The sequence below is a fragment of the Cinclus cinclus genome, chromosome 1 (genome assembly GCF_963662255.1).
Source record: "Cinclus cinclus chromosome 1, bCinCin1.1, whole genome shotgun sequence".
Classification (NCBI taxonomy): domain Eukaryota; kingdom Metazoa; phylum Chordata; class Aves; order Passeriformes; family Cinclidae; genus Cinclus; species Cinclus cinclus.
The window spans coordinates 83594105-83618026 of record NC_085046.1 but is presented as its reverse complement, the minus strand read 5'-3'; the positions used below and the strand labels follow the sequence as shown (position 1 = coordinate 83618026).

General features: G+C 37.0%; 1 protein-coding gene across 1 annotated transcript in view; it reads left to right on the top strand.

The window, feature by feature from the left end:
• COBL (cordon-bleu WH2 repeat protein) overlaps positions 1-23922 on the top strand; it is a 155735-nt gene that overhangs the window by 77975 nt on the left and 53838 nt on the right. Inside the window, exon 8 of the mRNA XM_062511003.1 lies at positions 4008-4202. Coding sequence (XP_062366987.1) covers positions 4008-4202 — 195 coding nt within the window. The remainder of the gene's footprint in view (positions 1-4007; positions 4203-23922) is intronic.

Sequence of the window (23922 nt, the reverse complement as noted above, 5' to 3'; positions counted from 1 at the left end):
AATGCCACTTAGTGTCATCAGAAAGTCAAGGAAATGCTAATAACAGGGCTTTGGGTAAATAAGGGACATCTTTTAAAAACAACTGTAAACTGATTTCCATTTTTATACACATCTGGTTTTGTATAACGGAGTTCTCACAGCAGTACAGTTACACTTTTAGTAGGTTACTCTTACCTTTATTTATATATGACTTTAAAATTTTCAAAGTTTCCATAAGATACCAGAACTTCTGTTTATTCATGAAAATGAGGTAGTTTGAAAAAGTTATTTTACAATTGCATTCTAGGTTGATGACCGTGGAACAGAGACTGGCCTCAGCTTTAGGCTCCTAATCTATCTTGAGTTCAGCAGGCTATGGGACTGTACAAGTCTTGTAGAAAGCTGACTGCTTGTTGTCTTCTGAAAATGAGAGTGGTATGCATACCCCACCAGATTACCCTTAGCCTTCATACTTCTGTGGTTTTAGCAGTCCCTATTTGCCCTTCAAAAATGTCTTTTGTGCTTCAGTACATATTCCAAACCTATGCCTAGCTAGTTGCTAACCTGACTGCTGTCCTGTGCTGGTATATCTGGTTTTGTATTGGGTTTGTTTTAATTCAGAGGGAAAAAAAAAACCCAAATCAAACTATTTCTTATTCTTGCTAGTTTGCATTAATCATTTACTGGTTGAACTGGTAGGAAAGCGCTCGAACACTAGTGGCTTAACAAAGACTGTGATTTTGCAAGAGACATTTTTGAAAGTTCTTTGTATTTAATTCATTTTCATGAATTTTCTTTCATGAATTGACTTTTTTTCCTTTTTCGTTTTTTACTTTTTTTTCTTATGAAACACATGGATTCTGTGAACTGATTTGGATTCTGAGCAGAGTATTCGTGCTAAACCTGCTTATCAAATGAAATGGAGGATAAGGGCTGACTTTTTTTAGCCAGCAACATTGGCTTCAATTTCTGAGCTTGGCTTTACTCACACTGCTGTAATTTGAGTAATTCAATCAGTTCTTTGATAACAAATTAGAAAAACAAGAAATGAGAGATGGTTGGAGTATTTGGCATGTAGATATCATGTCACTGCAATTTTTCTTGATTAATGTTGTATGCTCTTAATAGTTGCCTTGCTAAACTGCCTGAAAAACAAACCTCCAAAATCCTATGATTTGAAAACAAACTGCATTGCATCTAACCCAGCATAAAATATAAAAGCTGGATCAGGTGTTGTCTTTCTGTATTAGTTACAACAAAAGACTATTTGTGCCATAATCACTTGTGTCAGTGTTTGGTGTCCAGGGTTGGGGTTTTTTTTCTCTTAAAGCTAATGAAAATGACTACACACATGGGAGAATTTGGAGGTCTGCCTCCTGTTAGGCAAAGCTCTTGTTGCTGCACGAGAGGGCTTCAAAACTAGTTCAAAACTGTCCTCATTCCATTCCCCTGGAAGCTGGGGCGAGTTTTTTGTTTTAGGGCAAGTGTATTCACATGAGCATTCTTGAAATGCTCTGTAAGGGAATAATGGGCTTGATATAAAGGTTGGATTTGGAAAAGAAAACATAGATGAATTTGTAAGGTTGGGGGGTTTTTCTATCGTTCAAGTCTTTTTATTAAAAACTACTTATAGTGTAATGGAAGTATTACGTTCCCCCTCCTCCCCCACCACCTTGTATCTTCTGTTAGGAAATCCAAGCTTAAAAACAGAACAAACCAGCTTTAAACTGTTTAGCTATTCATCACTGTATTCTTTCCCAATGACCTGTAGCTTGGAAAAGGATTCTGATAGTTCTTCAGCCACAAGATCTCTAGATAAAATTGAATATTCATTTTAAACTGGTTATGGCCTATTGTCTACCAGTACTCTCTACTTGTAGTGCAAGGAGGCAAATCTTAGGGCTTTTTATTATTTTCATGTATCTTTGTCTAAAAGTTCTCCACCCATTTATCTAGAGGGCTAAAGAATTAATAGAGTCAAAGCATACCTGCAGAACCCACTTTGAAATTGTTTTGTTCAATTGTTTTGTAAACGTGTGAAAAGAGGAAACTTCTTTGTGTTTCACTCTGTGAGCCCCTCATTTATGTAGGAGTAAACCAGTTTTATTTGATAGGACTTTGTACTGATAATTACTTAAAACCTTTAGCTTACAGATGAGATCATTATTTTTTTCCACTGCCCAAGATACAGGGCCAATATAAGACTACTTCTCTATAAGATTACAGCTAATCTTTTACACAATACCTTCTACATCAAGCTTTTTTTGTCTTCATTTCCTAGAAGGGTAAAGATAGTATTGATCCATTCAATTCAGAGAAATTGGTGATGTAAAAGATGCGGCAAGCACTGCTTGCAGTCAGAGAAGACAGGTATCATACTCCACTTTTGCTAAATATGTTATTCCAAGATTAAGTGTGCTGCACAGAGTGCAACATAGAAGCTAATAAAAGCACCTAGGTCAGTCATTGGTATCACACACACAGTAAGTGGAGGACAAGGCACAAATCTGTTTGCATCTCAGTTGCTTTCACAGGAATCTATAGAACGTGGAACTTTACCAGGCAGTAAAGGAACATGTATTAAATATATTTTTGCATTGCTCTGGTTTTTTTAGCTCTTAATGGTTTATCAGTGCTTCCTGAATGGTCCTAAAACTAAATTATTTGTATTTTTAAGTTTGTTGCTCTGTGTTTTTAATTTTTACCTAAGCTTGCACTTGGCACCTGTGGAAAGAGATTTTTATTTTTTTTTTTAAAGTAATGGCATTTGGGGTGGCCTTTAAGTTTCCTGCCAGTAGGTATTCAGTGGTTTTGGACAAAATTCCACACCAGAGAGTTCTGTGTCCTCTATGGGAGAGTTTTGCAATTGTGGTGGCATGTACTGTTATGATAAGAACAGCATTATCAACCATGCTCATCAGTCTATGTTTCCAGAAGAGGTATTCAGCTCCAGGTCATGGTGAAGTGGTATCAGTGGTGATGCCACAGAAGATATTTCTGGGAAGGAGTTACAGTCAAATAACTTAATTAAAAAGTAAAATCTTCAATTTAATATGGAAGATTCTCTTAATTAAAAAAATGAGAAGGTGACTCAGATTTTGAGGGAAAAGTTTTTACAAGATTTTTATTAGCAGAGTAAAGAAATATTGAATTTAAGAGTAAAAACTAAATTTAAAATGCATATTTTCCAGCAATCCTAGTTCTAATCTTTCGTATTTGTAGATTTGCTACTATGTGACTGCATATGTTTCTGTTTGTATATTAATATGAAAATGTATTAAGATTCTGAAATCCATTACACTTTTTCCATTGGTTTTATTCAGTTTTCAATGAGAACTAAAGTAATTTTTAACAGTAAGGAATTACTGAAGTAGTTTTCTCTTTTTCCTTTCATCTGGGCCTGTTAGAATCCAGAGTGATGCCTGTCAGCAGGACTTCTTTTCACCAAGTTAAATGGTTGTTTTCAATAAGTTTTAAGTGATTATGCTTCATTGTGCATGTAAATTGGAAACAATTTAATGGTAACAGAATTTCTCTTATGTAAATCTGCAGAGAAGACTCAGGTAAATCAAGCAGATTGATAACAAAATAGACAAGCCTGAGACACTGACAGCATTTTGTTAATACAGTATTCTCGTTTAAGAGTAAATCTTGCTTCCAGAAATGTGTAACACTTGTAATTTAAATGCAACTGCAAATGCATTTGGGTAACTGTAATTATGTGACTTGATGTGAACTTTATATTTTAAATAGCAAGCAGCAGCAGTGTTCCCATCAATACTACTGTTAAACCGCAGTAGGTGCTTATCGTGCCTCCTGTCTTATTAATACTGCCTGTAAGCTTTGTTCCAGTTGACCTTTGGAAGTTTCCAAAAGTTAGAATTTGCAATTCAGCAGGTTTGGCAGAAGAACATACATGATTATTCATATCATTGTTTAAACGGTAACCAGATGTGTCTTGTTTTTCTTCTTTCTTTCCCATTGTTTTTAAAGAGTGATGTTAATCCAAGATGTTAATCCATTTACAGGGTTTTTCCACAGCACCAAATTCCCCTTCGGTGAATTCTCGTTCCAGTAGCCTGGGTTCATCACTGTCCCTTGGTAACATCTCTGGAATGACAGCAAACCCAGAAGGGAAAAAGCGCAGAGCACCTCCTCCACCAGTTTCAACAGCAGTATTGCCGAACGTGGAGGTGAGGGGACAAGAGAGGACAGCAGCACAGGTAACAGTGACACTGCTGGATAGGCTCCTTTCTTTGGTGTGCTGGGTACCATCCATTCATTCAGCAGTCCTAAAGCCATTCACAGGTATTTGGTTAGCCATTAGCTAAGTTGACAAAAACTCCATCTGACAAGATAAAATTTTCAAAAGTCTTAATTTTTTGTACACATTTGCTGACCTCTGTTGAGACTGCCCCAAGCTTTCTGCCCTGTCAAGAATAATTCTAAATCAGAGAAGTTTTGTGAATCAATATGCTAAGAGAAGGAGGGTAAAGAAAAATAAAGAAAAGCTGGAAATTGCATAAGGTATCCTTACTGACCAGGGCAGACCTGGAGAACAAGTGAAAGTTCTAGGGAAGAGACAAAAGCCTTCAGCGCACTGTTTTGTCCAGATACTTGTCAGGCTAGCGCCTGTATCCCTGTTTCTAGTGCTGCCATGGGATACCAGAATATCTGCTCTGTTTTCTGAGTTATGCCATGTGACCTTTTAAAGCAGTGCTCTGGTTTTGCTTTTATAAAAGGTCACTGTTCCGCAGTACATTATTGAGAATGAAACAGAAATGGGGGGGAAGCCTTTCTGAGGCCCTAAGCCTTTGAAAAGAATAGAGCTAAGAGAACAGGAAATAGTCTTGCCTTTATAGTGACACTCAGGGGTGTGCTACTGAACCTGCAGAAGCACATGAAGTCTTCTGGTTCCACCAGCCACTAATAGTGTTATGGTCTAAATGTAAACCATAGAAATGAGCATGTAAACTTATATCTGGATGCCAAAGAAGAGTGCAAGGAACCAATATCACCAAAGCTGTGTAATGTGGACTCTTACCTGCTATGGGCTTACTGCCTCTGCAGCAGGCTGATCTTTGGAAAGCAAACTGTCCTAGTGCAAAAATGGAGTGAGAAAGGAATTTTTGAGTTCACTACAGAGGAAGTGGAGGAGGAGCCTGGTGTTTGGTGCCCCGTCTTATTTATCTGCATTAAGACATATGTTAAATGCCTTTTCAAGTGAAGCATTCTGTACAAAAAGATGGTGCACACAAGAGTGGATTTTTATTTTCACATTCTTACATTATCTATGTGTGATTGCTGGAATGTAGTAGTGTTTCATCTTTCAAAATTGGAGTGGACGCCTTTGAAAAAGCATTCATTTATGGGCACAGCTGAAGAGAAACATCAGCATTTTTCTAACAACACTTGTACACTTTTTTCCTTAAAATTTTCTTTTGAAATTCCTATGTAAATATTTTTATTTGATTTCTTGCGTCCCCCAGAGTTAATGTGTTTATGGCAAATAGATCTTTTAATACAGAAATACTATGGCATTGTAACTACTAAGTTTATGCAAGTATGGTAATCACAGACTTCATTATTCTGCCATTCTCTTTGGCTGATCTCCCTGCAGTATGGCATTGAGATTCTAAATTGTTACGTACAATAACACTGCAAATCTAAACTCTTTTTAAACATACTAACATCTCTATTTTCAGCATTATTACAGATAGGTTAAAATGCTGGTTTTCTGAAGCCATTGGTAGAAAAATCTGTATTTTATTTTTCACAAGTAATATACCGTATACTATCAACTTCAAATTCTCATAGTCTGAAGGAAAAGTGATGTTGAATGGAAGTAGATGAAGGTCGTGTCAGAGGATTTTCAATGACAAAGTTCATTTTAGGCAAAAGAAGTGTCTTGTGTAGCTGACAAAGTCAGTGAAGACCACAGTAGAGGTGCTACAGTATGTTTGGCGGCATTTGTTGAGTAAAGGACATCTTTCTGGAAACGATGGCATTGGTCAAAATGTTAGAAAGTTATGCTGTGTTTCTGAAGCTCCCAGGCTGAATGTTGCTCAGATGCTGCCATGTACTTTTAACAAGAATGGAGTAGAATTGAAATAAAGCACAAGTTCCATGGGGCAATCAAAAACTGAGGGAAGAAATTAATTATTTAGTATTATGGGGCAAAGTAGCAATGGAGATATTGTTTATAAGAAAACCCAAATAGTTCTATTTTATCTATGTGCAGACAAGCCAGTTAGCTGTGAAAATAGAGTAAAAAATCTTAGGGTGTAAGTTTATTTCTTTAGTGTATGGGAAAGAATTAGCACTGATCTTTTTTTTCAAGGAAGGACGTCAATTCCTTATTAATGGACTTCCTTCCATAAAAAGATAAGATGTTTGTTTAGAAAACTTTATTTATGTGCGACTGTTACTAACAGGAAGATCCTGCAAAAGGGGAACATGTTTATTTCCAGTGAAGCTAGCACACTAATAGAAAATGAAAATGTGGAATTCTGAACTTTCAGAAAGTTTTTTCTTTTTTAGCTGTCTGGTTCCATGAAATTGTGTAGGAAATCAAGTACTGCAGCTGTTACGGACACCTGTAACTTTCCAACCCAATAAGCCTGTTATTTTTAACCCATTGTTATGTTCCAGGCATAGATGATTCTGTAGGGTTATATATATAATCTCATCTCCCTGCCTAGTGGTCCCAAATAGAAATGTTCATGTTTATGAAGACTGGGGTGTTTTAGTTCATGCCGTACATTTAGATTTTCTCCACTCACTTTTCTGCATAGGTGACTTACTGCAATATAATTTTACAATCTTACAGATTTTCTTCTTGTAGAGCTTAGGATAATTTATCTCCTTGTGGATAAGGCCCCTGCAGTAATTTTATTTACTTTTTAGTGCAATGACATTAGTTTCCATGTCTATTTAAATGTAGTTTTCCCTCTGTAAATGTTTTAAATCTACCCTAGAAAATATTCATGTCTGTTCAGAGTGTGCTGAACATGTGCTAGGTAGTTTGCAAAGGAACGCAGAGTCAAAGAAAGGAGTCTACAGATTTCTTCTTTGGACACTTCATCCCTTCTTTTCTTAAACATCCGCCAAATTATGCTATTTAGAATAATGAGAAATCACTTGAAAAAATAATCTTCTAAAGCCTAGGGTATATAACAATTCCAGGAGGTTTGATGCTTATAAAGCAAGGATGTCCTCTCCATTCTTAAGTTGCAACACAGAGCCCACATGATCCAAAGAGTAGAGCAGAACAATGTAGAGGTGAGTTAAAACTGAACACCCTGTTCCATCTCTGTTGTCTGTCACAGCACTCCAGGAGATGTGCTAGCAGAAATTCCACCCACCCCCCTCCCACTCCCAAAACAGTATGCACCATATTGACAAAATAAAAAAGAGCGGTATAACATTGTAGACAGAGTATACCGAGAAAAGCCACTTGTGAAATCTGACAGAATTACAGGCATCTCCTTAGAGGCTTATTCAGTGATCTCTCCCTCAAAGAAATGTGTAAAATGTGAAATTTTACACATCCTAAAAAGAAATGTGTTTTTATTGGAAAACATACCCTTTTGGAAGAACCTGAAAGAGCTGTGAAATTGAGTTATTTGAGTTTCTAGGAAGTCAAGAGTATTGTGCACTGACAAATTAGTTTATGGGAATAATTACTTTTTTTGTTTGATTTTTAACATGTGTGGTGAAATACAGAAATGAGTGAAGGATGTGATAAAGTTGGCCTTGGGCTTTTCTTCAAGAGCTTTGTCTATAAAATGCAATGGCTTATTCAGAAGAAATTCATGGGGGTTTTTGTAGGCAGCATAGAGCTAGATGAGGACTCTTCAGTGCCTTCATGAGTATAAAAGCTCTTGTATCAACTTCAAATATCAGAAATGCAACTTGTAGACTGTGCTAAATGAGCTGTGTGTTATTTCAGCTGCTACTGTTTTCAGAACAGAAGCACTGTAAGTGTAACAGGAGGCATCAGGGACTTTTTTACTAGCCAGTCAAGTTCCTGTGCTAATAGAACAATAGAATGATATACCATATACCGTACTCTTCCATAAGTATCATAGACTTTAATTTTAGTTGTTAGATGGCAAGACAGTGGGCTTAAATAAAAAATGTATTGATGTTTTTATTGCAGGTGAAGAACTGGAGTCACACTTTTAGAAGGTTGTATTATAAACCAACACAACCTTCAGGTTTATTTACATGTTTATGTAGTCTCCTGTATGTTGCTATAGAGAAATTAATGTATATAGCATACTGTGAATTTTTGCCCTGCTTCTTACCTTCCTCTCTTTTCCATTTAGATCTCAAAATTTGGTTGCTGAGGATGGTTGTTGACTGAATTATTGGTCAAGACCATATTTTACAGCAGAATACTTGCACCCAGTGTTTGATCAAGGCTGATATTTTCTCACCAGTTATAACTTATTCACTGAAAAGTCTTACCCACCTGAACAAAAAGGCAAGAGACCCAAAAGAGAGCCACAGGTTTAATCTCATCCTTTCTGGCAGATTTTTTCCCATTGTCCATATTTAAAATAAAACAATTCTATGCCTAAATGAGAAGTTTGGCTTTAAGGGAATCATTATGTGAACTAAGGTAAATGAAATCTTCATATCTTTCCTGGAGATAATAAGAAAATAGGAGAATAAGATACACTAAAAATTTGCCAAATGTCTTGCTCATGTAGAAGATATTTTCAGTAATTGCTGTTTTTGCCTTCTTAGTTGATGATCTGTCATACTGACCACCACATAGGGTGATCCTTTTTCCTTTCCTTTCCTTTCCTTTCCTTTCCTTTCCTTTCCTTTCCTTTCCTTTCCTTTCCTTTCCTTTCCTTTCCTTTCCTTTCCTTTCCTTTCCTTTCCTTTCCTTTCCTTTCCTTTCCTTTCCTTTCCTTTCCTTTCCTTTCCCTTTCCCTTTCCCTTTCCCTTTCCCTTTCCCTTTCCCTTTCCCTTTCCCTTTCCCTTTCCCTTTCCCTTTCCTTTTTTCCTCCCCATGCCCTCCTCTCCTCTCCTCTCCTCTCCTCTCCTCTCCTCTCCTCTCCTCTCCTCTCCTCTCCTCTCCTCTCCTCTCCTCTCCTCTCCTCTCCTCTCCTCTCCTCTCCTCTCCTCTCCTCTCCTCTCCTCTCCTCTCCTCTCCTCTCCTCTCCTCTCCTCTCCTCTCCTCTCCTCTCCTCTCCTCTCCTCTCCTCTCCTCTCCTCTCCTCTCCTCTCCTCTCCTCTCCTCTCCTCTCCTCTCCTCTCCTCTCCCACAAAGTATGCTGCCAGTGCATCTTGCACTGGAAAGAGCAATGGTTCTGCTGGCAGTCATTGATGGGAGTGCTGCAGAGCTGGCAGGACCCTGGGTTAGGCATCCTATCCATTTAGTAGCATTTTCATGCTTTTGGTAGGGTTGCCTTTCTCACAGCAGAATTCGTGTTATAGTACTATTTACTGTCCTTTTATATGTAAACCAATATAAATATAATACACCAGGGATTGAAACCTTAGGTCCTCCCTGTTTGGTTGAAGTTGTTAGCAAGTGGTCAAAAGGAGGAAAAAAACTCCAGTGAAATGTCCTTTCTGGAAGCCATTGACTTTGTACCTGTCTACAGGCAGCCCTGAAACATTTGAAATGGCACTGCAAATGAGCACAGCATATAATGAAAACATACCTGGAATTCATTCTGCCAGCAAGAACCACTTCAAGCAGTAAAAATAGAGGCAGTAATGTATGAATAATCTAATATTGAAATTGTAATTAACATACTAAATTTTTTCAAAGTGTTACTAAACTGTAGACTCATCCACATTTTTAGAATCAGTCCCTGAATTTTCAGTTCTAAATTTTCCATGTGCATTTGTGTATGCTACAGGTATGGACATGGAAGCCACTTGGAACTGTGACTCATAATCTTCCTTAGAAGATGTATTTTAAAACAGTGGCCAAGATTTTTAGAAATGGTTAGCTCAGCTGTCCGTAATTAGGAAGCTGATTTTGGAGCATGATGTTTTTTGAACTTTTAAGATGTCAGAAGCTACGTCTGGTTGCTCAGCAACTCAGTATCTGGCCACTGTGATTTTAATATCATATTATTTTTCAGTGTGCCACCTTCTGTCACCAAAAGAGTTTAAATTGAGGTTGTTAATTCAAAAATCTGAGCAAAGCAAGCATTTCTTCCACTAATGTCCCCTCAGCACAGCAGGGTTTTTTGCAGTTATCTTTCATGCATGTTTGCACAGAGTGATAACCACTCATCCACCTTACTTCTTTATAATGTAATGCCACAGATTTGTGGTTAGCAGGCTGCAAGGATAATCTTGATTTATACGAAATCACACTGTTGCTGTTGTTCTCTTCAGGTTTTCAAAATTACCTATTTCCCTGTGGCTGCAAATTAAGCCTTACAGCCGTGAACACACATCCTGTAGAATAGCATAGAGTTAGTTCTTGCCACGTACATCTGTGTCAGTATGAATGCCACCAGGAGAGCTCTCTGTCTGTGTGCTCTGTGAGTCTTGAATCTGCTTTGTCCCTGGGTATTTCTAATACATCTGATATTTCAAATAATAATACTCCTTCAGTTGGCTTTCCCTCTGAGAAACACTCAGGTCTTTAGGAAGAACCTGTGTTTGTGTCGATGACAGCCTTTTTTCCTCACACATTTTCTTTGACTATGAGAATTGTCCTTTTGTAGCAGAAGCATGATGCCAGCAGGCCCTGCAGTTGTGGGAAGCTGAGAGACAGAAGAATCAGCTGAATGAGAACACCTACCATGGCTTCTTAAAGAACTGAGATTTATTGTAGCCAGCTGTCTAAAACCCACCTAATTAACATCACCTCTAGAAGCACGGTACCCATACCAGCTTCTTTTCTTCTATTTCCTCTTTTGTGCATCTGTTGTAATTTATTATTGTCTAAATTTCACTCTGACCAGAGTCCTGTGTCCCAAGAGGAAAAGTTTCAAATTGGTTAGATTTACCTGATTAGTAGATCCTATTTTTTGTAGCAAGTATTGCAGTCATACTTGAAGGAGGGTTTTGTTTTGTTTTGTTTTGGTTTGGTTTGTGCTGCAGAAGGATACGTTTATGCTATAGGTATTTTCTTCCTTTCTACCTTGTGCTTTATTTCACTACTTCTGTATAAGGTGCAAGGTAATGGACAGTTCATGGGGGACATGTGACAGATGTATTCTATTTTAAAAAGAAGCCCAGAATCCAACAAAAGGGTGGATGGCTTCAGATTACTTATCTCCCTTTTGTAGGTTACACCTAAACCAGAAATGTCTACTAGATATGAAAGATATGAATGCATGCTTTTTTTATCATCTTTTAGAGAGGAAGGGAGGTTTCTCTCGACTCAAAGGGCTTCTGGGTGAGGTCTTCTCAACCTTTTTCTTATGACACATTTCCTTTCTCTCTTAAATGTTCTGTGAACATATTTTTGTTTTGCTTTGTGGTTTTTTTTCTTTTCTGTGGAGCACCCAGAAGTCTCCTTTGAGAATAACAGATACATTTTTTCACATTCTGAGGAAGGATGCAATGAATCAGATTTTGCTGTAAGAAAAAGCTGTTTTTCAAAACATGTCTTTTATTTCTACAACCTACTGTATCTTCTAGGTAACTTCTCAGGTTTTTGTAAGTTCCTGAAGATGTGAAAGCAGGACTTATTCAGAAGGAGGAGGGAGAACACTTGAAGGACTTCTTAATTTGTTTAAAATGTTGATTTAAAGTTAATTAATGACTGGGTTTATATGCCTGTTCAATTGTTCTGATTTAGATTTTCTTTTTGTGCACAGAGGCCTGAGATGTGAATGTTGCATGTTATTTTTAGAAGTGTCTTTGCCTTTGTTCATTAACTGAGGATGTCATGAGTGTTAGCTGTGATCTTCTCCAGTCTTTGTGGCAGACTTGCTAGAATTCTCAGGCAATATGTGATATCTCTCAGCAGCATTTTTGTGATGAGGGCAGGAATATTGAATCTTTATTAAAGTTGCTCTTTCTCTGGAACACTGTTCAAATGCCCAAGTTATGTAAGCCTTAAAGAAGGAAGCTATTTATTTTTTTGTATTAGAGTTTGGATATTGGGTGCTGGAGTGCACATTTTACTGCTTTATGATGCCAAATTAGACAATTGCCATGGGACAGTATTTTGATAAGGTCAAAGAGTAGCTGCATGTCTCTCTCTGTTAATGCAGATAAATAATTATTGATAAACCAATTAAGAATGGAGATTATATCTCTTTTACTTGTTTCTACATCAAATTCATGCAGCAATTTCTTTTTTTGGCTGTACCAGGCTGTAAGTACTGCATGGTAATTACATAAATTTTCCATTAGGCTCTTAGTATCTATTTTTTTGTGTTTTTTTTGTTCTTTTCTTCCAGTCATTCTGCCTGACAGTTTAGTTAGAAGCCAATTTATTTAATGTATACATTTCTACAGATGTTGAGAGTTTATGGGTATCATGGGGTCTTTTTCCTTTCTTCGTAGAACCACATAGAAATAATTTGTCTTACTCTTTGGCCAGAGAGTTGTCTGTTAGTTTGGGATGGTAAAACAATTAAACTCGGCCTTACATTTTTCACAGGTTAAGGTTGATGGCACACACAGATAATGACCATCAAGCCACTTGTCCAATAACAGAGATAAGGAGTGCACTTCAGCTCTTTGGCTCTGTAGTTCCTTTGTCTGAGCATCAGCTGTGTGAAGTATTCTCAAGATGATGTGCCAGAGACTGCACTGCTATGTGAAATAGGACAGATTGTATAAAATAACTGTGTTTGTAGTAAGTTTCTTTCTACTATGTGGAGCAAAGAAATAGAGAAAAAAATTACTGAATAATACTGCTAAATGATGCCAATGCCACATTCTGAGTTTCCATGAAGAAATTCAGAGGAAATAGGTGAAAGATATAGTTGCTGTATGGAAAGTGTAAGAGAAGTAAAAAATCCTGAAGCCTTCTCAGGTGGTTTATATACTGGAAAAATTACTAGAAATACAACAGATAATTTATCCAGTTGGCATCTTTGTAAAGACAGCAAATAGGGTAAACGTAGCTTTAGTAAAAGAGAAATCCAACTTTACAACTCCCTTACAGTGCTCTTGATGCATTCAGCAAACAGATGGATGTGATCTGGTTGATACAGTCTGTCTGGGTTTCCACAAAGCTTCCAAGTTCCCTCAGCAAGAATTTCATTAGGAAATCAAGTCTCAGTTCTCAGGTCGTCTTACTCTTAAAAAACAGACACTAAGGAAAAGACAGGTTGCAGGTTAAGACTAAATGATCTGCTCATCTAGTGGTGAAATGTTGCAGCAGCCTTGGAGTATTTGACCATCCATGTTGATCATATTAAGAAGTGACCTGAAAAAGAAACAGTAAAGTGAGTAATTTTGTTGCTCCTACTTGAGTTATCTGAATAGCAAGGACCAAGGCTGAGTAGGAAGAACAACAGTTGAAAGACCTTATGAGACTGAGTGCTGGGAGTGCTTGCAGATTAAAGTATTTAAATTCAGTGGGGGGAAGGGTGAAATTGTATACATGAGAAAAGGACGCTCTGAATTTTCCCTTGTAAGATATTGATCTCTCAGCTGGTAATAACTGATTAGGAAGATCTTAGAATCAAAATACATTTTTATTTGAAAAAAGTAATCTCAAAGCTCAGTAGCAATCAAAAAAGCAAATCAGATTCAGAGCACTTTAGGAGAGGAAAAAAGGTAAAAATAACATTTTATTACACCACTACCTTATGAGCCTTTTTTATGCCATCTTGAATACAACAACAGTGTTCCCCTTGTTTCAGAAGGATATTACAGAATAGGATGAGACTCATGGAAGGATATCAAGTGTGATCAAATGTGTGGAGTAGTTTAGTACAGGGTCAATGGTACACCTTAAGTAAACAATGATTCTTCATCTTGAAAAAGTGAGTGAAGAACTATGGGTAGGGATTTGAATTTTCAGCCATCCATTACAGCAGCATTTGGAGCTAATAGGAAACAGGCAAACTCGCAAAATCAAAGCATATGGATCTTCATTGAATTGGTCCACCAAGGTTGTTATGGACAGTAAAAGTTTACGTGGGCTTAAGAGGAGGCTGAACAAATGCTGCAAGGATGACAAATCCATTATGAATTCTGAAAAATAAATCACACCAGGAAGTCCCTAAAATGGAGAGGGTTGGTGAGCACAAAAGTATTTGGGAGAAGGTAGTATTGTACATACCTTTCCTCCTCTTCTTCTGCTGTCCTGTAGGTACCTGCCACAGTCTAATAAAAAAGCCCAAGAAGCAACCTTGATCTAACATATGCAGCTATTTTTGGGAGAATACTCAAGAGAGTTGTACCCAAATAATTGTCTCATACAATCTGATATCACTCCAGAAAAGTCACTGGCAGCATTCACAATGACTTCACTAGGTCCTCTTATCAGTGGTAATTTTATGACCAGAAAAGCATGTTTCTCATTAAAAACAGAAACAGCTGCCTCTGATTGCTATTCCCAGTCATCAGTCTCTGTTTTGTGCTCCTCAGTGCAAAACTGCATTCGCAGAACGAAGCTGGAAGTTTTGCCAGTAAATCATAGGACCGATAAGAATTTTGCACCGTGAACCCTAAAGTAACTTGCCTGATATACATTTATGACTTGGTAGTGTAACTGCAGTATCAAAGAGCCCCACAGGACTTTGAGGGTTATATTTGCAGACCCCTTGGGCTGGATCTCTGCTGAGATGTACTTATACAGCTTATATTACAGGTGACTGGGAGCTGTATGGGTGATGTCCAGTGCACTCTACATGTGCCTTTCACTGACAAAATAAAAAGCAACATGAAAAATGTGATCCCTTTGCATTTCAAATCAGTATCAGATGCAAGTGCATGCCAGATGTGTTCTCGAGATTGCATGTCCTCTGAGGAAGGAGCTGTTGAGACACTTCTGTCTTGTGCAGTGATGGGGTCATTGTTTCACTTCAAAAATTATGGTATTTCTACTCAGGAGATAGAAAGTCAATCTTTAGGTGTTCCCTCTACCTATCCACTTTTGCTTGAAGGACCAGGCAATATTTTTTTTAAGGCTGTATAAGGGTGGAGCTTTTCTTAATGACTTTCACTTAATGGCCTTGTCAAAAAAAAAAAAATGTACAAACTGCTGCCCTTCACTGATACAAAATTTTGTGATGACATATATTAAGTTTTATAGAAACAATAGTCTCTGTAACCAATCATAAGCCTGGAAATTTTTATATATTTTGTATTTCCACTGGAGATGAGCCTGGCTAGTGCTATTTTATTGTAAAGACCATTATCAAGGTGTACAGAACCAATTAGTAGAAACAAGAGTGAGCAGTGAAAGAAATCTGTGGTCTTTAAAATGCCCTATACCCTGGTAAATGACTAGGAAATTAAAATTCAGCAATTAATTTCCACTTTGAAGGTGTTTTGTTCATTTTTTAAAGAGCTTTAAACATGACATTCACTTATCTGAATGAGAAATATACAGACTTGTTCATGTCTTACAAAACAATAATCAGATGGCAAACATGAAGTCAGCTGACAGCACATCAGATAATGTTTGCTGTGTGGTTTGGATGCTTAATTTAGCTAACAGCTGCACTTTGGTTTGGATAAATGATGCAGGCCCAAATTAAAAGAAAAGAGTAAAGTGCAATGATGGCTGAAGGCTTATCTTGCTGTCATGTAAAGCATGAAATATAGGAAGGCTAAAAAAAGCTTCTAGAGAAAGGGAGTAATTTGTACTTCTTTTTATGATAGAAACAGCTCCAAAAATTAATTCTGGTGTATGCGCACTTAAACACATTAATTCTTTTAAGGTAGTTATTAAAAAACTACAGTTTAAATGATACATGCAGTGTAGTGACTACTTTCTCAACATCTCCAAAGAGTATCAGTTAATGGTATGTTGTATTTTATACTGTATTACAGAATTTTCTTCTCTGTACCTCTAAAAGAAATTCTGTTGTTTCAGTCCAAATTGCTACCCATCCTCTTATTGCTCCTAATGTTCAGCTTCATGTTGCTGCACATTTATTTACTAACAGCATGTGTCTCATTGAAAAAGAGGTGGCAGAAAGCCTTTTAATAACGTTAGGCAGCTCTTTTTTTGGGCAGCCAACTTATTTTCTAGCAGCTTTCTTGTCCCTCCTTTTCTTGCAACGTTTTTCCTGTAATTTTAAATGGAGTAAGGTGTCACAGTGTGATGAATTATTTAAATAAAGGAGTCTAAGCGTTCTTAGTCAAGAAGCGATTAACCACAATTGGTTGTATTTTTTTCCGAAAGCTTGGCCAGTAGGAACTAGGATGTCAGGTCAGAATTTCAGTAGAGTTTTTTGTGTTAGTGAGAAGGTACAGCCTCTCAGAAGTCCAGTTGGAGATAAGACTCATTTTGCAACATCCCTTTGAGAGTATCTTTACTCAGATAATGTTCAATCAATTGCACTAGAAGAAGATAAAATTTTGAGATCTGCTTTGAAGTTACGTCTTCTTACATTGTGAGAGGAATCCACTGTGTGGCTTTTTTGCAGTTTCAGAAATAGAGTTTTTGCAACTTTGTCTTGGAAATAGAAGCAATGGTGATTTAAATTGCCTATCTCTTTAACTGAAGGCTAGACTTTGTGAAATGCTGAGTGCTTCACAATTTGACTTTGATAAGCTGTTACTTTAGAGGGGTTGGAGAATGTAATTACAAAATTTTATAAGGTCCCTCTATGGTCTACTTTCCTGTTGTCTCCTGGAAAGCAGTCCAGTCCTGCACTCTAACCTGTGTAGCTATAAGCTCTGAATTGACATCGAAGTTGGAGTGAACTGGTGATGGTTAATATATATGCAAGAGCACAAGCAAGGTGAGGTTACAGGGTCTTTATATTACAATTTAACGTACATAACATAATAATCATGCAAAAATGCAAGATTTGTTTGGCAGGAGGATTTCCTTTTTTTTTTTTTTTCAAGAAACATATGTCTTGAGAGTTGAATCCTTGAATTATGTGCAAGAAAAATTCTTGGAATAGTCTTTTTGCCAGCATCAATAGTGTTCTTGATCTTTTGCAATAATCCAGTTGCTTCTGGCTGTGAGTTTGTGGTTCACCTGCCAACTGTTTCTGAACAAACTATACTACCTGCCTTGGGAATGATACCACAACCATCTGGTGAGATCATGATAGCATCACTTGACCTCCACATGTGGTCTCTGTCAAGCACTTCATTGAAAACTGGCAAGACATTAGGGCCAGAACATACTGTTCTATGCAGCCCTGAATTTTGGCAGGGTTGCAGCACTCAGTAAGTAAACTTCATCTGGCTTGCAAGTCTCAGACAAATAGAACAGGCTGATGTCATCGTAAGCTTTAACTCTCATTAAAGAAGAAAGTATGTGTCAAGCAATTATGAGGCTTTGTTGGGCATGGTATTTAGGGGAAGTTAATAGACAAAGATCATTTAGAGCAGCGAGACTTCTGAAGAGCTGGCATTCAATGAGCGATGAAAAATGACCCTAGCACTGTGCTTAATTTAGAAACTGGGTTTGCATCACTTTCCAGACTTTGCTTGTAACTCCACCTTTTATAGATCCTAAATTAAAAAGGTAAAAAATTACAGAATAGAAAAATTAACAAAGTAAATGTGTGGTGTGTCAATCAGGTTTAATTTTATGGCTTAGTAGCATAGTCATTGTTTAGCCAAATTAGAAAATAAGGGAAAACATCACAGGTATAAATATATGTTCTCTGTTACTTCAAGCTATTTTTCACAGAATCATGGAATTCCTAGGGATGGAAAGGACATCTGGAGATCATCCAGTCCAACCACCCTGCCAAGGCAGGGTCCCCTAGAGCAGGTTACACAGGAACATGTCCAGAGGGTTTTTGTCCCAGACAGGGAGACTCCACAGCCTCCCTGGACAACTTGTTCCAGTGTTCTGCCATTCTCAAGGTAAAGAAGTTCTTCCTCATGTTGAGGTGCAACTTTATGTGTTTTAATTTATGGCCATTGCCCCTCCTCCTGTCACAGGGCACCACAGTAAACAGTCAGGCACCATCCTCTTTAAAGCTGCCATAGGTCATTCAGAGAAATAGGCACCTCATTCTGTTTGCAGTATGCCTGTCTTAATAAGAATATAATTTCTCACCTTCTGAGACCCAGTAGACAACTTTTGAGTCCTGCTCAGCTCTATGTTGCTGACACTTCCAGGCATGGCTAACAAGCAACGTGCCATGATGGGTTCCTCAAAAAAAGTTTTCATAGCAGAATCTATTTGTAATTTAGCATAATAAAATTTTAGACTTTGGGGGGGGGGGGGGGGGGTAGCTTGATGTAGAGTCATATTATGCTACAGTCCTAGTAATATATCTAATTGATACTGTGGTACCAGTTTGCTATTCTCCCCTCTTTGTGCTTTTAGATTGTGGAAATACAGGGGCTTTTGGCTGGCATTAATAAGTGCTGGAAAGAACTAGGCTTGAGTGGGAATTTGAAAGGGGCAGTGGGAAGGCATGGTACTAATGAGGTAATAGTTAAGGGTCCCTTCTAACCCAGACCATTCTATGGACCTATGAAACCGGAAAGGAATCAGGAACTGTCACTTGACTTACTGCCTAACCATGTTTCCCAGACACTCTATGGGCCTGTGGAAGGAGAAGACTTATAGAAGGGGGTAGAACACTGGAAATAATCAGATATGTTTTTCTCTACATTTAGAAGACTGCGAAGGTGATTGCCTAGGACTTAATGCTAAGTACTAGAAATTTAACTTGGTTACTCTACAGAAGAAAATTTTAAGTCTAGAGAAAAACCTAAAAGCTACAGGGAAGTATGTCACTTATTGGAAGTAGAAAGAATAGTGTTCTCCTTGCTCCTTGTCATACGTTTGTGTGAATTCCCTTCCACATTCTAGCCCTAATGGATTTTAGGCTACAGCACATCCTTATGGCGAAAAATTGGAAAAAGATGCAAAAATAAGTTTTGCAAATCTTCATGATTTCTCTGAGATTTTTAAGGATAGACAAGCAGATCAGCCAATCATCCAGCCTATAATCCAGGATGTGAGACTGAGAATGAGAAGGTAACGTATAAAATTCTTAGTCTAGTACCTTTCCAAAAGGCAGTCACTTAAGAAGATGACACTGATCAGATCAAATTCATTAACAAAGTTGCCAGAAGAAATATGAACTGCACTGCTGTTATGCATCTTCCACTCTTATTAATGTTCATTTATTCTGTTAATTGTGTGATTCTAATGAAAAATATGTGCACAAATATGAGATTAAAGGCTGGAGGTTGTTTTTGCCTTTTTTGTTTAACTTCTCTGGAAGAGAAATTAATATTGGTAACAAATCAGTTTCTGGTGGTTTTAAAATGTGATTTTTAAGATTTTGTTGGTTTCCCCCCCCTAAATAAAGACATAAATGAGGAGAATTACATTGTATTCTGAGAAACAGAGGAAGTTCAATTCTTTGCCAAAGCAAACATCCGCAGTCTAGTGTAGTCTACATGTTTCAATGCGTGTGAAAATACTTGGCGTTGTAGAGTGATTTCCTTGAGTGGAAATAATACTGTAGCTAGAAATGAGATTTTGCAAAGAAGGAAATCACAGCTATCTTAGTAATTTAACATCTCAGATTTGTTTATGGATGGTTTCCTGTCTGACACATTTAACTGAACAAGTTAAAGAGTTTAAAGATTAGAATGACATTAATTTTTAACTGTCCTTGACTGTGACATTTCACAAAGGGTGTGTTCTATAAAAACAGATGGAAAAATGAGCTTGCCCCTTCACCTTGTACTGGCTTTCTTGTGTTAACAGATTTAGCTTTCTGTCACCCATCAGCCGAGTATTCAAGGACATACTTGCCTTTTGTCTTCTTCATTTTGTGAATAAAATAGCACAAGAACATAGCAATTTCTGTAAAATCCAGTAATACTAAGCTTTTATCTGTTACTGAGACTGAGGTGTTTTTGCAGTCAGAGTTTGATTTTGATAATCAATATTAAATTTTATTATAAAATTATATTTAAATAATAAAATTTTATTTTAAATATAAAAATGTTATAAAATTTATTATAAAATTATTTTTAACACCAAAGTTATATAATAAAAAATTAATCTGAACTTAAACATCACAGGAGAAATTATGCAAGATATTTTTATATGTGACTAAAATATTAATGGTAGGGGTATTTTCAGAAGGCAGATGCAGTTTGCACTCTAGTTCTAAGGCAGATTTCCCACAGTGCCTGAGTGCTTCCAGCAGGAAAGCAGTTCAGAAGCTGAGGCAGGGAGTACAGCTGATGGCACAGGAATCCAGCTGGGATGCAGCCATCAGGTGAGACAAACGCTCGCACAGTACAGGGAAGCATTGTGCAGAATTTCAAAGTCAGGAGGAAGCCCCCTAATAGAGTGGTGTTGTCAGGACTGAAACACGGTTATCCTGTTCCAGAGTTGCTTGCTATTACTGTGGACTTAAACTCAAGTTGGAAGTAGCTTGGGAGTCTCCCATCTAAAGCTGTTCCCCTACGTCCAGAGTTACACAAGCTGTCATGTCTGGTTGGTCCCAGTATTAGTCCTGCTATCCCAGCATACTTACTCATATGGCTTACTTAAGGCTAAGCCTCTTATTATGCATTTTATTGCCAGGCTTGTGAGATCCAACACATCAACATATATGGAAATAAAATGACCAATGCAGAGAAACTGTTTCCTGATTTCTAAAGTATAGTTATTTCTGTGCATTTTACCAAAATGACAAGCTTTCCAAATAATGCCCTCTTTAAAAGTGTGTCAGTGTGCTAGATTTTTTATTATCTCTGTGTCTGTTGTTTCGGTAGTATGTTGTTGTATTGCATGGTGTCCTAGTAATATTTTAAATAACCCACACAAATGCATTCTGTAACGTCAGGATGTGCTTCTGGGAGACATCAGGCTGCTGTCTTTGAATGCAGTTTCTAATATACTTGTGTTTTAGTGCACTTTTTTACTTTTGGATTAAACATTAATCATTTAATCAGATGAAACAGGATACTATCCAATATGGAAAGAAAGTAGAGAAGTTCAGTGCTGAATAGACAACTTTATTCAATGCAGCTTACAGTGGTCAGCCTTATGAGTTGCTCATACACCCAGTTTTGAGAGCTCACTGAATTTTACTTTGTCAGTATATGCCAGTGAAAAGACTAATGATGTATGACCTGTCCAAGGAATATTAGGCACATGAGTAAATGATGTATAAGAAACATTAATGTTCAGTTGGGACTTCTTGTGGTTTCTAGTGCTAGACATGTTGAAGCATCTGTTGCCCTGTGAAAATGCAGAATCAGCTGGGCAGAATAGATTTATATCATCAAGTTTACTGGACAGATTTATGTCTCCATTCTGCAGCTGAAAGATTTATCTGTCTGACTTTCCTAGAACGACTCCTCCTGGATCAAAATATTTTCTTCTCAACTGCTTTAAGTTATGTCATAGGAATATGTATTTAAATCTAAAACCATAAATCTTGCATACCAATCTACTACTTGTCTTTCATAGAATATTATAAATGATTGGTGCAGTTACGTCAAGAATTTAAAGCCGATTAATGAAACGTGTCTTTTTTCTTTTATAACTTCTTGTAAAATAGCTCTTAATTATTTCAAGATTTTTTTAAATTTTTTTGCAAGGGGAAGAGGTTTGAGATTGTCACACACATAGTTTGGGATGATACTGCTGTTTGTTGAGCTTGTTGTTTTGTTGGTTTTTTTCCTTTGGATTGCATTTAAACATTTTTGAGATTCAATAGGCATTCTGATCCCACACAGTATCATCACCAGCAGGTGTATCAGAATCTGTCTTGCTTAAATCAGAGTGTTTCTAGTCAGTGTGGGATGATGGAATCACTTTGTAATGATGGTGTGCCAGTGATTGAATCCATATGTCCTTTTTCCAATTATTTTTCTTTACTTCTAAAAATAATTTCAACAGTCATTCACTGTTTCCATGAATAAGACAATTTGTATACAAATTAGCCAATTCCTCTATAAAACAATAAAAGGTCCCTGATGTGTAACAGTGCATAAAAAGGAGAAAGAAGCAAGAGTACAATGACTTTCTACACACAGTTTTTATCATATGTTATATAATTTTTTTATTTGCATATGCTCAACAACCATCTGACATCCCTTAAAACCAATACTTATTCCAAACATGATTCTATTGCTGATATATTTGTATCATCAGTAGCTATGTTGTTTGAGCAGGAAGAAAATTGCCTTAAGGAGAATTTTATTAAATATTGAGACCAGAAAATTCTTAGGTTTTCAAGATTTTTCCTTTTCTATGGCAAAATGATAGGGGTGATAGTAAAAGGAAATATCTGTTGCTGTAAGGCAAATGTTCCTTACAATGTCTATAAAAATATTGGAAAGACTGTTTTGGATTTTGAAACACAAACTATGCCAATTAAAGGTACAGTTTCTGACTTACAGAAGGAGGCTCAGTTTTGAGAGCCATAAACCTGCAGTGAATTTGAGCCTGGTTGGGTCTGTGGGTAACAGAAGGTTAGCATTTACCAGATGACTTAGTACTTTATGACTTAGTCATAAATAAACATTTCTGTTAGAAAGTTTTAAAGGGAAGGGCTGACAAATACAAAACCAATGTCTGGCCTGTAAGCAGAGGACAGGCAAGGCAAGGGAGTGGAGCTCCCACTGGAAATTTATCTGAGAACATCCTTTAAATGCTTGAAGAATTTTCAGTAGTGGTGACTTTTGTTTCTTTGGGCCTCCTTTAGTATTTTTCATTACTTCATATTCATTGGAACATGACCCACAGAAAATACTGGACTTTTACACATGTGGAAACCTAAACTCAGTTTACACATGCACTTTTACAGTGTCCAGAGGTTGTTTGCAAGTAGGGTGACTGTGAAATGCTGCTGATTGAAAATTTCAAGCATTGGCCTTGTAGGAGTCTTTTCCACACAATTTTGACAAGTAACCTCCCCATGATGTTGTTGTTATGGTCTAAATATATTCTCAAATCTTATCTAGAGCCCTCAAATTTTGATAAGTATGTTGAGCTTTCACAGTATGAAAACACATTCAGCACATTGCTGAGATATTTTGTCTGCAATGTTGGAAGTATTTTTCAAAGAGCCTGTGAGTCCTGAATGTGATGGATTTTTTTTTTAATGGTATATAGCCTTATGAGAACAGGAAGAGAAATTACACTGTTTTTCAGATTTGAGTCCTTTTGACCTTACTAATATCTAGCTCAGTTCATGGTATTAATTATAGTCAGAACTTAATGAACATCTTTTCAAATTATGTATTTGTTGTAAAGGGAGCTGATCTAATAATTTCTTGTTGATAAATATAGGTAAATAAATATAGGTGAAGCGCAAGAGCTAAAACAAGGAAATTCTGTTAGACTCAGAGAGGGGTTCCTGTAAAAAAGTTTCAATGGGAAATTACTCCAAATAACGTTGTTAAGGCTGAATTTCTTTATAAAAGAAGCAGCCAGCCATAGCAAATAATTTTTGAGTTCTATTGGTTTTGTATATACAACTGGAAGAAAGAAACAATTTTCTTCGTACATTTTCCATTTACTTTTAGCCTCATAGGTTTACTGAAACTGGGATTGAAGAAAAGATAGTTTTAACAATTTTTATGACCTGTTCTTGAACTAGACACTTCTTATACTCATTGTAGCATGACTGGCTTTAAACAAGCTTTTCGTCTTCTTTATGGTGTTTGTGAAGAATACTGCACTTAGCTGACACCATAATAAAAGCATTTGTGTGTGTGTATTTCACCAAACTTTCTTTATTGTAGTCGTGCAGTAGCTATTTCCTAGCCTATTGTTCAACTGTAGCAGCGTGATCATCCATACATCTATGTAATGTTCCTCAGAAGATTTGGCTAAGTAAGAATACATAGAGCTGAAAA